This window comes from Ipomoea nil, unplaced genomic scaffold, assembly GCF_001879475.1.
Source record: "Ipomoea nil cultivar Tokyo-kokei standard unplaced genomic scaffold, Asagao_1.1 scaffold2805, whole genome shotgun sequence".
NCBI lineage: Eukaryota > Viridiplantae > Streptophyta > Magnoliopsida > Solanales > Convolvulaceae > Ipomoea > Ipomoea nil.
Genome location: NW_017619233.1, coordinates 3,637,694 through 3,655,099, shown reverse-complemented (window position 1 = coordinate 3,655,099; position 17,406 = coordinate 3,637,694). Strand labels below are relative to the sequence as shown.

At 31.7% G+C, this 17,406-nt stretch overlaps 1 protein-coding gene across 1 annotated transcript; it reads right to left on the bottom strand.

Moving 5' to 3' along the window:
* Positions 1 to 14,790: 14,790 nt before the first annotated feature.
* Positions 14,791 to 15,687, bottom strand: LOC109158102. Its single transcript, XM_019305922.1, has one exon. It carries the CDS (start codon positions 15,393 to 15,395, stop codon positions 15,060 to 15,062), a length of 336 nt encoding a protein of 111 aa, XP_019161467.1. The 5' UTR covers positions 15,396 to 15,687; the 3' UTR covers positions 14,791 to 15,059.
* Between the last annotated feature and the right edge of the window lie 1,719 nt (positions 15,688 to 17,406).

The following is a 17,406-nucleotide window of genomic DNA, read 5'->3' as shown; positions in this document are numbered from 1 at the left end:
TTAAAATAAATTCTAATTATTTTTGTTAAATAAATTTAGCCAACTTATAATAGGGTTTTAATGTGTATTAATTTATACACTTACAATATCCCTCTTTGACAATTTTATTTGAATTTATTGACAATTACCAAGACACTTAGGACCATGCTCCATCCATAAGGCTTCATACTCAACAAGTAAACTGTATAGAGATATCTTCCAACAAAATTTCAATTTTGAAAGTCGCTCAATAATAAGAGAAGCCCAGAAAACCAGAATGAGATAGACAAGCTAAATAAAAGCTTAATCATCCAAATAAAGGAGTTGTCAATAAAGCAGGAGAAATTACCCAGATTTTCAAACATACCAACACAAGGCATACTTCAACCAAAGATCATAATTTTCCCCCTTATTCCAACCATACTCCCCCTTTTTGTAAATTGACAAAGGTGAACATCTATATTAGTGGATTGAGTCTCACGGAGTGCACGCTTGGACTAAAGCCGCACAAGAAAATTTGAAACGATAAATGCAGAACTTGATAACAATTAAGCAAATAACACATAAGCACATATAGACACAAAAATCAAGTTGGAGCAGATAAAGCAAATAGAGCATATCTTAGTAAACACATTCACAAACAAATTCGTAGCAAATAGCACAAAAAAATACACACACACAAATAATAACAGACACGGACATGGTCATGACCGGACTAAACAAATAACACAAGAAAAATAGATAACAAATAGCAATTTCAAATTTAGACAACAATTCCTGGAGTAGGTAAATCAATAGGTACATTCACATAAAACACATAGCAACACAAGAAAATACAAATATTAATCAATTACATCAAATTTATCATTCAAGCAACCATAGTTTAACACAGGAAACACCAACAAGATAACATAAGCAAAAACAAGATTATTAGTTTAAAAGCACCCAAAACAATGTAGATAGAACATTTAGTAAACACACAGAAGCAACCAATAAAACACAAGAATAATCCAAGCAATTTATAACAGTAGGCAGCGAAAATGACAAGCTGAGAGAAAGAAAAAAGTTATTAAGGAAAAAAAAAAAGGAGAAGAAAAAATAGAATTTGAATTTCTGATGGATTAAAATGCCTTTGAATAATTCAAGAAATTATAAACATGTTCCTGAAACATTAGCAAACGTTACTAGATAAAAACAATTAAAATAAATAAAATTAAAATTTTACCTGTTATTCTTAATTGCAACCTTTAATCAACAGGTTGTCAATTACCATTTTGAGATGTTTTAGAATTTTCCTGAGAGATGAAATCGGTTTTCCTAACTCACACTTGTTTTATAAACAATGCAATATGTTTGTGAGTGAACTTCTCACGCCTTTGATCTTTATAAAAATAAAAGCACTCAGGTCTGGTATGGCCACGAACCCTGCAATAATGACAAATATGGTTATAACGATTATATCTAAGTTTATTGTCCCATATTTTACCGTGATTTTGTCTCGCTGAACTTGACTCAGGAATATCTTCTAGATCTGGTTCCGATGCTTTGACGAAGACGGTCTTGTCCTTGTTGTTGCCACCATGAAGCCTAGGCCGAACTTTGTAGATGATTGTCTTCCCGAATCGAGAATCTCGTCAATAGTCAAAGTAGTGTCCATAATTTGAATTTGCTTTTTGAGAGTGTTCAGCTCCTGCTGCAGAGTTTTTACCTCCTGCTTCAGCTTTTCTTCTCGATCAAAAACAGCTTTAAGGATTAAATCTCTATCAGCTACCTGATTCTTGTACACTTTTCTAGGATTATTTAATATTCCTACTTCACTAGACAATGAACGATTAACTTTAAGTAAAGCCTCCCATTTAGAGTACAACTTTTTATATTTTACTTCATAAGATAAAGTAGGTAAATCAAAATCTTCAGATGAATTGTATTCGCCTCATTCTGAGTCAGCGACATCTTCAGATTCTAGAAGGACTTCAGTTCCGGCAGTGAATGCAACAAAATTACTAGATATTTCTTCTGCATCAGATCTAGCTGCTTCTGATTCAGGTTCTTCGTCACTACAGGTTAGAGCTGACATAGACTTCTTTCGCCTTAGATAAGTGGCACATTCAGCTTGGACATGACCAAAACATTCACATTCGTAACACCTAATCCCTTTATTGCTGGATTTGTCTTTGGAGTGGGTTGGACGAAGACTTATAATTTGACGGGCCAGATTTGGAACCATTTTTTTATGCATTCGAGCTTGATCCTTTTTGAAACTTGTTATTTCGAGAACTCTTTTGTGAAACCTGTTTCAAAATTTTAGAAAATTGTTTAGTTAAAAACTCAATTGGATCATCACCTGGTTCCTCTTGATCAGATGTAGCACCTTGTTCTTCAGCAGCATAGGCTACGATTTTTTGGTTTTTGGTGTGATCGGTAAGTATTTCCATTTTGTAAGTTCGAAGGTTTCCCATTAATTGAGTCGTGGTCTTATTTTCCCAACCGTCATATTCTTGAATAGCGGTGACCTTCATTCTGAATCTTGGCGGTAGAGATCTTAGGATCTTCTTGACCAGCTTTGATTGGGAGAAGGGTTCTCCGAGTACAATTGCACGATTTGCCAATTCTTGCACACGACTATGGAAACTCGTGATGGTTTCATCTTAATTCATTCGAAGTTCCTCAAAATTAGATTGTACTAGTTGTAGTTTCGATGCTTGACTGAACTTGTACCTTCGTAGGTTGATTCAAGTGCCTCACATGCAGCTTTTGCTTAATCAATACCTGCAACTAATGGAAATTGGCTTTCATATATCAATGAGTAAATCGTGTCAAGTGCTTTATCATTATATCCAGCATTAGTTATTTCTGTTTGAGTCCATTCAGTTTCAGGTTTAGTCACTAGTGGATCGTCAGAACTAGATCCGACCTTAGTAGGATGCGTCCATCCCGTTAGAACAGAGCGCCAAACGAGTTCTCCTTGAGCTTTAAGGTGAGTTCGCGTGCGTGCTTTCCAATAGGCATAGTTATCACCTGTTAACTGAGAAAGTGCCTTAAATCGATCCATCCTGAAACACTTAGCACACCGTGAGATTGAACAAATTAATAAAATAAACAAAAGCACTAAAAACCGCTGAAAACTTAAGTTCAAGAAGCACGTGATAGCCAGATCGATAGACTAATAATTTAAGTCTCCGGGCTTTGATACCAATTAAAATTACACCGTGTATCTTGAATGCAAGTTATTTCTTAATGTTCTCCTTGATTTTAGATTAGAAATTATCGTACCAATTAATTAAGTCATTTAGTGAAAATAAATAACAAAATAAAGGAAAGAAATAAAACCAAGTACACAAGAATTGATCACGCAGTTTGGAGCACTTCTTCTACGTCTGCGGGACAATTCACGTCTGCCCAATCCGCTAGATGTTCACTAAGGTGTTACAAGAGTTTGTACACAACGCAATCAGTCACTACAACCAACTACAACCTTCACAACACCCAACTCAGGATTGGGACGTGCATGACATCTTCTACTTTAGAAGCTGAAGCTGTTGCTGAACCAGATACAGTCTAACTGTTCCAGCGAGATCCCAAAGCAATTACAAAATAGATGATACGTAGATTCTTTCCTTCTTAATAATAATATAGAGAGCCGTGCCAATCAGTGAGGGGATGAGCTTTCCTTTTATAAGCATTCTCCTTTAACCACTTTCTAAATCAGAAGCCAACCATGCGCCTATAATTCTTCTTTCCAAGATTTGAACAAATCCCATCCATAAATAATTTAAGCCATAAATAATAAATCAGCCCTTTAATTTGAAAACTATGAATTCCTTTCTCTGACTTTGACTATAGAAAATAAAAACTTGATAGGAGTTGGTCCATTTGTCATACCTAAAATAAATTTTAATTATTTTTGTCAAATAAATTTAACCAACTTATAATAGGATTTTAATGTGTATTAATTTATACACTTACACGAACTTTTTCAAAAATTTTGATTATCCGTTATTAATTTTCAATCACCTGGATTTTCTTGTTCACCCTTAGTCCTTACTTCAAACATATAAAAATGTACATGTAAATCGCCTAATAGAATGTTACCGGCTTTTATTAATAAGTTACTTATTAAAAGAGTACCCTTTTTTTTTTTTGGAATTGCATATAATTCAAAATTTTATCTCATGACTGTTATTTATCTATTTATTTATTTTGGATATCGCGCGAGGATATGGAAAAATAAAAACTCTAACCATTTATACAAAGTCATGCCCATGCCCACATATTAGTAAAAAAAAAATTCAATTTTGATCCCTTGGTTGTTGTACATGCAACAAATTTTGTCCTTAACTATTAATATATTTAAATTATATAATTTGTATCACATTTGATCTTTGACTATTAATATTTTCAAATTAAGTGTATATGACTTTGTAATTTGTATCAAATATGGTCCTACCGTCTAATTTTTAGACCAACTACTGCTAGAATTTCAACGAGAAAAATAATTCTTCCAACAATAGTTGGCCAAAAGTACTATTTTAATTAGAACATTTTTTTTCATAAAATTCCAGTAATAGTTGGCCGAAAACTTGGCTAAAAAATTGAACGGCATGACCAAATGTGATAGAAATTACATAGTCATGCACATATTTTGAAAATATTAATAGTCAAGGACTAAATATGATACAAATTACATAGTCATGCACCTAATTTGAAAATAATAATAGTGAAGGACCAAAATTGATACATGCACAATAGTCAATTGACTAAAAGTGGAATTTTTTTATTAGTAAATTAAAAAAAAAATCAAGTTTAATGGCACCTGAGTTAGACTCCCATATGGGAGGTTGTGAGTTCGAGTCTTAGTGGAGGTGTTATTGGCCTTTTTATGCTTCAGTATGTTAAGAAAGTAATTATGAACAGATATTACATTGTAATAGAGTCAGTAACATTAAAAAAAAATAGAGTTTAATTGGACAAAGTACCTCTGAGGTCCTTGTACTATTGTATTTTGTTCAATTTAGTCCGTATACATTTATTTTGTTCAATTTAACCCATGTACTTTAAAAAGTAGTACAATTAATAACAATAATAAATGCCAATGACATTGGGTCAAGTGACACCAATGTACTCTCTTATGTGGGAGGTTGTGGGCTCGAGAAACTAACAATGAACAACTATCCCAATCCTCCATGCGCCAAGCACGTGGCTTGCATGCAAGCATGCGATTAACATATGCCTACCATGTATGATGTATCATGCGCATGGCACGACAATCTCCCGAGAGAATTGTCTTTTCATAAATTATAATCTTTCTTCTAACTCTTCTCTTCTTTTTTCTCTCTTTTTAACCTATTAGAGACGTCCTTAAAAACATACACGGAAAACTTATGAAAATCTCTTCTTTTTAAAATAAAAAGTAAAAAAAAAAAAAAATCCAAGCCTATTACTCTACTAGTAGGTTGGCAAAGGAAATGTATGAATTTAACTTATTAATTTAATAGACACTATTTAAAAGAATAAGCGAAGCGCACGGGACAAACCAGGAAAAGTGCCCCTTTATTTCGTAAATTCACGGCGCCCAAGGGCCAATATAGAGTATAGACTGCAGCGGTATTATATTACTAACTAATTAGCGTTTGCAAAAAAAAAAAAAAAACTAATTAGCATCGGTTTTGGCGGGCGATATATTTTTTGGCGCCAATTTTGAGGTTTATATTTCCCGCCAAATGAAATCATCGGGCAGGACAAAGATTCTCCGTCCAGATGGCTGCGGGCTACCCACCCGAAACCGCGTAAAAGGAAGAAAATTTTAAAAAGGAATTCAAACAAACCTCCTAATGATTGTTTAGTTCAGAATTACACTACATCAAAATTCGACATTTTAAGAGGCGTGAAAAATAAGCATATTACAAAATCATTTATAGCAAACTAAATAACAAAAAAAATTAAGCATATAAGTCGAAAGAAAAAGTGAGGGGTGGTGGCTTTAGTGTAGTTGCATGAACGAATAAGCTAAGGAGACTCCTGGACCAGCATTGTGGTTAATCACTTAACTTTAAGTTATGGATAAAGGCAATAGGATAGAGGTTCGAACCCTATCGTAAATATTATTGGAGTTGCGATCTCCAAATAGGAGTTGAGCTCCTCATGTTGGAGTAGGCCGAGTGTGAGTTGAGCTTCTTATACACATAGTAACGTGAATGACTAACTGAAAGCTGCGTTGTTCATGTGATAAGACTTTACATGTTCTAGTGACCTTTAGGACAAGAAACTAGAAGTTATGATTACTCTAGCATAAGCCAACAAATCTATGATCTTGTTTGCTAACATAGTTAGCTTATCAGTCAATTTTAGATTGTTTGATCACTATTAACTGTTTGCCTTGATTAAACAATCAATATGAATGTTTGGTTAATCAGCTTTTTGTAACAGTTTATTGTTCCAAAACGCTAAAATTCAAAAAGATGCTCAAAATAGTTTTTTTTTTTTAATCAGCTTTTAGAGAAAATAAATTATACTCTTAATTTTACAGGTAATTAGCTATCAATTAACAATTAATTTATAAAGCATATTCCTACAATCAGCTAATACTATCAGTTAGTTAAATCGACTAACCCAATTCGATAGCAGCTACTTGCCAAACACCCCTATATATATATATATATATATATATATATATATATATATATATATATATATATATTATTTTTTTTTAAAAAAAAAAAAACGGAGCAATAAGCTAAGGAGAATATTTTTGTAGTTCCATAGGATTCTTTGAGAGGCAGGCAGGCAGGGCATGTAGTATTAATCCAATCCTTTCATTTTCGTTTTGTTTTTTTTTTTTTTGCCGGTCACACGCTTTTCCATGCATCGCATCGCATAGGATTCCCCTTTTCTGTGCACTAGCTCAACACCTAATTTTATCTTAAACTGCCTCATTAATATTATTCATTAATGCTTTCACTCTTTTATTTCAATAACAAATTTAATACTTGAATAGGATAATTGAAGCATGTGCTCCAAGTAATTAAAAGCCTAAGTTGAAAACCGATTATTTTGTATGGATTTCAAGCAACACGTGGACCATGATATTTGGCATGACTTTAATATTAAATTGAAACATATGCTCTAAGCAACTGAAAATCTAAATTGATAGTTGGATTGCACAATTATATTCATATATATTCTATGCTCAATAAGGATAATTAAAGAACACTGATCAACCTTTGCCGTTGCCGATACTAAAATAAATCAAACAAAAGTACTATCTTTTTTTCGTATAAAATTACTATTTTTACTATATTTATCGCAATGTTTAAAAAACTCTCACTGAATAAAGAAAAAAAAAAAATGAATTTTACCCCTACAAAAATCACATGATTTTTGTTAATAAGACTATTTTCGTATGATTAGATTATTATTTTTAATTTCAAATCTCAACTTATTCCAAATTATCATGGGTGTTTGGTAAATAACTTTTACTTTATTGAGTTAGTGGGTTTGACTAGTTGATAGCATTAGCTGATTGTAGAAAGATGTTTGGTAATTAGATGTTAGCTGATAGTTGATTACATGCAAAATGAATCTCTTAAAAAATTGATCGGAAAAGTTGTTTTGAACAGTTTTTTTAATTTAAGTATTTTGAAGTAATAAATTATTACAAAAAGCAAATAAATCAAACACTTATACTGACTGTTTAACCAAGTCAAACAACTAATAATGGTCAAATAAACTAAAATTGGCTGATAAACTAACAATGTTACTAAATTGGACCACAAGAAGTAACAATAACCTAACCAAACTCGAAACATACAAAACTTCTTAAACACCACCCGTGCTAAAGCACATAACAATAAAACCACCCAAATTTGGCTTCATTTTTAGCAAATGGGCATCCCGCGGCAAAGCTATGTATACAAAAGTTGTTTCAATTGAAACCACTTTTTTTTTTTTTTTTTTTTTACTTGTTAGGTATTATTAGGTGTATATACATATATATTGAAAAATTTTAAAATTTACACTACTGAAATTAATATAATGGGATCAATATATAATTAAAATTTTATAATTTTCTAAATATAATAATAAAACTCAATATAATATCTAATTAGAGAAAGAAATTATACCTTTTACATAATTGTTTCTCCCTTGTGCACGATTGCAATGGAAAAAAAAAAGTAAAAATTACCAATTAAACTTTTCACTCCAAGTAATCTTTTTTTTTTTTTTCTTTTTACTAATATCTGCAAATTTATAGAAACCTAATTGCCTAAAAGCACTTAACTTTAGCAAACTACTAATTTTAAATGTTTTATAATATTCTTCTTTCTGATTTTCATTTGCAATTTTGTATGAAGCTAAGTGAAGGAAAAAAAAAATGGGTTTCATGAATCTGATTAGGATTACAAGCTTCAAAGTTACGTACAGATCAAATTTTAGAGAAATTTAAAATCTTGAATCAATTTTTTGGAATATGTGAATCACAAGTGAATTGAATGTTTCATCAATTTATCTAGAAGGGGATTGAGAATGTGAATTGTGGTCACAAATTTTTTATTTGTAAAGTATCATAAATCGTATAATTAGTTGGACATGCATCACTTTTTATTTTGAAGTTATGATATTTTACAAAGCATTTTATCAAATATTAGATTTCTTCTTAAGAGAATTATTATGAGTACAAAAAATATAACATTAATATAGTATTGACACCACTAATTTAGTGGTTGGCTCCGCCATTGTGGGTAGCTATAAATGTACTTAAAATGTCTTTATTGATGGCCATTAGGATAAGCCAAAAAAAAAGGTCTTATATTCTTAAAATTAAGCTTATTCAGTTTTAATAGACCTCACAAAAAAAATTTACGCGCTCAGCACTGCATGCACCAGCTGAGCACAACAAGTGCACCTGACAGGTACCTGCGGCAGTTGATAAACTTTTAATAAGTTTTATCAGACGTCACAACAAATTTTCATTTGTAGGAATAAAAACCATAAAGAAACCCTATCCCATTTGTTGAAACACACTACTGAAGTTTTTACCTCCGGAAAAAAAAAAAAAAAAAACAAAAAAAAAAAACAAAAAAACAAAAAACAAAACAAAAAAAAAAACAAAAAACAAAACAAAAAACAAAAAACAAAAAACTTTTTTGGGATGCTGATGGAATGAGAACGGATTTGACGGATCCTTACTCACCCTACATACAACAATTGGCCAACAAAGGATCTCTGATCCTCCTTTATTTGGGACATATTGTGGAAAAACTCTCTATCCAATAATAATAATAATAATAATAATAATAACAACAACAACAACAACAACAACAACAACAACAACAACAACAACAACAACAGTAAGTTATTATCACTAATGTTAATACATGTATTATAATTATTAAATCATAAAGCAATACATTTTTTAATTTGTTGGGAATTTTCACAAAAATTAAAAATTAAAATTCCTTAAAAATAAACTATACGATACGATTAATTTAAGATATGTGAACTAGACTTTTTTTAAAAGGAAATACCAAAAAATTTAAGAAAAAGTTGATGGAAAGATTTTTTTGTGAGTTGAGAGTAGGACAAGAGATCGAGAAAAGAGAGTTCTTAGCGAATTCATGTACAAGGAATTCTAAGTGAATGTACTTTTATAAAGAAAAGCTAATTGTTACTTGAACATATTATATATCTTTGTATGTCCTATTTCAAAATTAAAAGGAAAAATATTAAGATTATGTATAAGTATAAGACCGTGACAAATATATGCTTTAGGAAGATGCAAAGAGTATACTTTGATGTAGCAGTGGTCCGCCATTGCACAAGTTTTTTATGCGCATCCTCATTGGCACTATCGAGTTTGTCGTGCATCATCAATTTAGAGCATCTATTTATTATTTTGTATAACAAACAAAAGTTTACAATATCGCCAAAATAAATTCTGAAACAAACATTAGATATTGATGCAAAATTTTAAAGTAAAAAAGTTTTTGCACAACTTTGGATTAGAACCTCCCCTGAACCGGAAACTTGGACGCCACCAATACCATGAGTAAACACGGGTAAACACAAAGTGGACTGAACAAACATAACACAAAGTACACATGCATACATAATTCAAGCTAAGCCTAAATATGTACGAGACAAATTGATCTTAGAGCAGAAGTCACAGAAGACACAATGGTCCAAACTAAGTCCATAACCAAGGCAAACGGACTCAAGCGACCCAGAAAACACTGGTGTTCTTCCCTAGGTGGGCGGTGACAACAACAGAGCGAAAAAAAATTATCATAAAGGCTCTTATACAATGCTGAATTTGAAAGATTCAAATACCTGACGGGTGAGAATAACAACCACCTGGCCGCTAGTTAGGCAGAAGTAAAAATGAAGAATCTAGGAATGAGAAAATATATATTGTATGAAAGGATCACAAATGGACAAATCAAATCCCTATAAATCTCCAAGCTGCCTAATATATATAGGTTCCATATTACTTGTACATTCCATAACAGTATGCAATAGGTAAACCCCACCTTGCGATCTTAGCCGACAAAGGCCACAAAGAGATAAATCAGTCTAGGTTACCTATAGCTGGTCCATTCAAACCAAGAAGATCAATAGGCTGCTCTCACTGAGAATCAAACTTGTAATACTGTAGTTATCGAACCAATAGCATTACCAACTTAGTTAAGGTTACCCCAAATTGAACCCTTTTTTTTTTTTTTTTTTCTTTTATTCTTTCCAAGACTAGTGGTCTTATGCCTCTATTGGCATAACGCACCTCTACTGATTTTACTATGTATAATTAGTAGACTTCCTCTAACGATATAAATGGATAAACTAACCCAACCAATATAACATAGTTGTTTACTCACCACAAATGAATAATAAAATCTTACCAATTTTAAAATAATATTTATAACTATACAATATTGAAAATATTATTTAAATTTCTGATAGTATGTTTAAAAAGTTGTTCAACCATTAGTATGGTATATGAATTAAAAAAAAAAAAAAATTGTGGATGGGAGATCCAGTTCTTAAAATTAACATGCGAAATGGCGATAATCAAGATCATGACTTGACTTTGTCATCATACGTGAGGGTGAAAGGAGCAGGACGAGAGTAACATATATACAACATCGAATTGCAAAATTACAAAACCAAATATCTTCGTTTGGTATGTAGCATTTGGTCATTGCTCCCCAGAAGGCAACCATGGGTCCACGACCTAGGTTTTTTTTTTTTTTTTTTTTTTTTTTTGAAAAAAAAAAAACAACTTTGTTACTCATCTTTAAAGAATCCAATGATCAACCATTTTCTTACACAGTAAATTAGACCACAACTATTAGTTAATTATCCTTAATTGCACTGCATGCTTCGTTAAACAATGCTGATCCCAAGGTGCCTTTCTTTGTGTTAAAGAATAAAGAAAATAAGGAATCGCCTTTAAAAATAACATTTTAATTTCTTACTGCCTCAATTTTAAAAAAAAATAAAAAGAAAAAGATTATGAGGTGTTTAGTAAATAGATGATATTCTAAATATCACTGCATATGATATTCTAATTGACTAATTGACTGAAAATAAAAAAAATAATTACCTGAAAATAAATCTGATATTACTAATTGACTGAAATTATAAAAGGAAATGAATATTAATAATTGAGTACAAATAAAAAATGATCCATAATTGAAATGAAAAATAAAGGCATAAGTGTCAAATAAGCCCATCTACTACTGCGAAGTGCTCAATTTCCACCACGAACTAAATTAAGTGTCGAATAAGTCTATCTACGAGTTAAATTTGTTCAATTAGCTTTTTTTATAGGTTAATAACAGGTTACCTATTTAATTATTAAAATAAATAAATAAAATAAAATAAAATAAAATAAAATACAGCCACCGGCTGTCCTCGCCGGACAGCCGGTGGCTGCCATTTCAAAGACAGCTGTGGTTGTCCGGCGAGGACAGCCGGTGGCTGTATTTTTTAAAAAAAAATTATTTTTTTAATAATTTTTATATTATTTTGAAATTATTTTTTTAATAACTAATTGGTAACCTGCAAAAACAAGTCAATTACCTGCAAAAAAAAGCTAATTGAATAAATTTAGTAGGTAAGTGTGGTTAATTAGCGTTTAATTTAGTTCATGGTGGAAATTGAGCACTTGACAATAGTACATGAGCCTATTTGACACTTCTCCCAAAAATAAATTAACAGATCATTGCATTTTAATTAAAAAATGGAACGAAAATTAAAAATTGGCTGAAAATGAATATGATATTACTAATTGACTGAAAATATAAAAGGATCACTAATTGACTAAAATTATACCATTATATATTTTCACCTGAGTCACCCATCCTTTTGGACTAAAGGTGTTAGCTCTAGACGAAGATAGACAAGATTGTGTTGTTACTACCACTGTTGTCTACAGGGAGGTTTCAATAGTATGTAAATACAATCTGTGATATTATGTTTTTTTAAAATGACAAAATTGTTATATATCTAGACAAAAAATATTTTTTCCATACAAATAAATTAGGATATCAATTCATTTTTATAACTGGGTTGCTAGAGAACGATCACATTTGACTAATTTATAAAAGTACTGAATAATGATAAATAAAATCTCCAAAGTTACAGCACCGCATGCGTACATCTACATATTAGCTATTAATTTGAGCAATTAATAACATAAAAACACATAAATGATCCAAACAATACCTTCAATTGCATTATATAATATTTGATGTTCTAATTTAAATAATTATATATCGATCTAAATATTTACAACAAATCCATTCCGTGCATCGCACAGGCGCAAATACTAGTTTAAAAAAATAAAAAGAAAAAGATTATGTGGTGTTTAGTAAATAGATGTTAGCTAATTGAGATAGTGAGTTTGACTAGTTGATAGCATTAGCTAATTGCAGTACGTGTTTGGTAAATTAGCTATTAGCTGATAGACATACAAAATGACTTTCTCAAAAAGCCAATCGAAAAAGTTACTTTGAGTAGCTTTTTCAATTTTAATATTTTAGAGCAATAAACTGTTACAAAAAATTAATTAATCAAACACTCATATTGATTTTTAACCTAATCAAACAAGTAAATAATGGTCAAACAAGCTAAAATTAATTAATAAGCTAACTATTTTATCGAGGACCTATCTCCATTCAGTTTTATTTTACACAACAAAAAAAAAAAGTATAATGTGTAATTGAATTAAACAATGGATTAGTGGGTTTTGACATTGATTAACATGCCATAAAGTCTTTATCTTTAAAGTGCATTATCTTAGAATTTTATATAAGAAACCGGCAATAATGTAGTCGCAGTGGTATAATGATTGTCTGTAATCAAGTTGTGTGTACCTAAGCAAATGTAAAATTTTTTTGAAATAAATGTAAAATTTAAATGTGAGCAGAGAACCAAACAATTCTTAAACCCCACATAGGATTCTCATATAGTACCAAACTCCATTATGCACATCTCTTTGTCCTTTAATTACCATTGGAAGCATTACGAGGTAGGGGGTGGGTTTACCAATGCTGGGGGTGGGGCCGTGTGAAATTAATACTACCTAATAAATACTCCTTAACAAGAAATATATCTTCATTTCAAAAGGTTGAAACCCTAACTCTAATAATCCCTTACATTTTAATCCGATAAAATATTTAAGATGAAGTAAATCTCAATAACTTAATAACTTAGTTAAAATGTGAAACTCATTTAAATTTGTTAAGATATTCAAAGTGGTGAGGCATATAAAAGAGGGCTTTTAGAAAGAATAAATAATAATTTTGAAATAAGAGTATGTAGTTGGTACTTGGTGGGCAAGAAAAGGTTTAAGTCTTGGGAGTGATATATATGGTCGGTCACCCACATCGAGTCAATCAATTTGAGAGGCATCCTTCTGTATCCTTTTGAGCATATATAATACGGAGTATATAAATATAAATGTGCAATATAATTATTAGTTCAGTCTTTTACTTAAATTAAATATATATTTTAATTTGGTATCAAAGTCAATTTTATATTAAAAGTTATGAATTAAATTTAGATGCTGTAGTTCACATATTGCTTGAAGTTCATAAAAAATAATATAAATTTGTAATCCAATTATTACAACATAAGCAAGTGTTGTGGTTTTGCAATCCTTCTCCTAGAAGATTGAATCCTCCCCAATCACCCCCACACACTTCGACTACACAGAGCATTTGGAAATCCTTCTCCTAGAAGGTTGAATCCTACCCACATTCCGGTTCTACAAAGCATTTAGGAGGATGTAAATCACGGTAACGCAATAACTCAGTAAATAGGGCCAAATGCATGTGTGCACAAAGATTCTGTTCAGTTTCAATATAATATCTACACTACCACTGTCGATGTCGAAATTCAAACCTTGATCTCTTCTCCTAAATACTATCTACTGAACCAATAAACTAAGCCCAAGTAGTGGTTTTGCAATCCAGTGCTGGTAAATGGTAATGGTATTACACGTGCGCATTCGTATTTAGGTGAAGAATGGATGGGAATGTGATATTCAATGGAAATATGGGGAGTTGAGTTGGTGAGGATGAAGACAAAAGGTCCAACAATTTCAACCCTTAATTATTGGAAATGACAACCAAAATTAATTTTGAGATTAACCATGCTCTCATAATTTCAAACTTAGCTTATTCATAAATGTTTATCAAATAAATCTAAATATATCGAAAACACAACAAAAATACACACAAAAAGGATTTGGAGTTACACTTAAACCACAGCCTCTTTTTTTTTTTTTTTTTTTTTTCAAATCCAAGAAAACAGAACAAAAACTCCAACGGAAAAGAGGCAACAGCAAACTGCAGAAATTGGGAAAAACTTTTTTTTTTTTTTTGTTAATTAAGGGAAAACAGCTTATAAGCTACACTAGCAGTAGTGCCTAAACTAAATATTTCATAGAATACAGTATTTGTATATTACAAGATTACCATCATCTTAATTCTCAACCTCTAAACTCTAAACTACCTACTTCTTCTTCTTCTTCTTCTTCTTCTTCTTCTTCTTCTTCTTCATCTTCTTGAGGCTTAATAGATTTAATTTGCTCTCTCCACATGGCGTATGAATACCGATTCGAGGTCAGGCGGAATAAAGAAGTCCCGGGCGCCGTTGTAATGACAGGTTGAGTTCGCCGGCCGGCGTTTTCTGGGAGCCGGCGGGCAAGGAAGCTTCTCCGGTATCCGTGAACCCCTGGCCGTCGGAGTCGTCGAGCATTCATTCTCCGACGACTCTTCACTCTCCTCTACTATGGGCGGCGGCGGCTTTGTTGATATGGGTTTCAGAGGAGCCCGGATAGCGATTCCGGCGATAACCCATTTCTTGCCCTCCGACTCCTTGCCTCCCTCCACTTGATGCTTCTTCGAAACCCCCATTTCTAAACTAACCCCCCTTGAATATACCAAGAGAAAAAGAAGAACAAACTTGGTGGCAATTAAAGGGTTTTCTGGTCTGATCTTTTGATGCAAGATGGTGTATGTTTGGTTGAAGGAATCAAGAAAAAAAATTGATTTTGGGGGAATAAACTAAAAGGCCGGAAATGCAAGAAAAGAAGGCTTTGAATGAGGGAAAGGGATGGGGGATGGCGGCAAAACAAGAGAGAGAGAGAGAGAGAGGAATGGCAAACCAAAAATATGAATGAGAGAGTTTAGGCTATGGGGTGGGTATAGATTATATTTGACAAAGATTCCTCAGGGGAGAAAAATATGGCTGCCCCTGCCCGTAATGCTAACGGGCAGTTTCGGGCAGCCGAAATTGGGTGGAAATTGTGGTTTTGGCGCCAGATTTTGGTCTTCGGTGAGCAACGGCTCTCCTTCCCGCCTAAATTATTTACCTTCCTATAATACCCCTGCTTTTTATGCTTAATTCCACCTGGTGACCCCATTATAATTTATAGGGATTATTGGATTAATTAATAGCGGCATGTCGCCCTGTATGACATCGTTTTGCTGAGCTCTACTTATTGTGGATTTGTGGTTGTGGTACATCTATAATCCATATCTCAATTATCACATAACTACTCATATTCTCACTTTAATGACAAATGAATTATGGTAATAAAAGTGAGTATTCAAAAAATTCTTTTGTACTCACATAGGTATGGGGGTGAATTGGGTGCGAGGACAGGTATTTTTGCACCTATATATATGTAATATTATATATTACATTCTATATATAATATTAACTATAATCTAAATAATATTTTTATAAAATGAATCTAATGTTTATAAATGTATGTTTTTATTTTTAAAATATAATAATAATGTATTAATAAAGTATGTTTGATATATTTATTGTACGTCTGGATTATAAAGTTAAATTAAAATTAAATTTGTAAAATTATATATATAATTTTAAAAAAATTATAAAAGTAGAGAAAAAATTTGGAGATTCTTTGCACCCACAAAATTCCAACGGGGTTCTATATGGAGATGTCTTTATTTTTCATGTGAGTGTAATTATTGTAGTGGAATAGATATTCTTTTGCTCTATTGTCATTCTTAATCTAAAGTTGATATTTAATAAAGTTACAGGTATTCATTTTGCTTATAGACTATAAAGTTATTGGCTTAAAATTATTTCTTATTTTCATTGTAACAATTCATTTTTTTTTAAGGATTGTAACAATTCATTATTGTTCACTAAAATGGACCTTTTTTATTTTAACTCAAGCAATAAAAATTATGTGAGTTAACAACTAATTACCGAACATCTTCCTACAATTAGCTAATGTAAATTAATTTTATTTAATAAATTAATACGCAATTAAAATAAGTTCCTATAATTATTTATTTTTGTATACTATAAAACATATAGTTTAAGAAATAAGTTAGAAGCTTTTCATATTTCTTACAAAAGCAAATAATTACTATCAATATTAAATTCTGGACAAAGCTAGCTAGTGCAGGTGGCTTATTTCGGGATTCTAGAGGGGCCTAGATCATGGGGTTTGTGGTTAACATTGGTTTCACATATAACTTCCATTTGGTAAGAAGAAGGGTTTTCGTAGGGTGGTGCATGGTTGAGCTTGATTCAGAAGTTGTGGTTAAGCTGATGAGTAAGAATTATGGCATTAGTGATTTTGTCATTATATTCATCTCTGATTGTAAATTCTTTGCTTCGGGATTTGAAGACATGATATTTAAGCATGTTCTTAAGGAAGGCAACAAATGTGCTGATTTCCTTGTTAATGGACAGACTAAGGGTGGTGGTACTACGATTTTAGAAGACCCCCGGACGAGTTGTTGGAGTTCCTTTTAGCCGATATTGGAAGAACCATATTAGAAGGTTAAATAATACCCACCTTATACAGGGCTGACTCACCAAAAAAAAAAAAAGAAGACTATCATTATTTAATTAAAACTCTCATCCTCCCCTTCCTTTTTC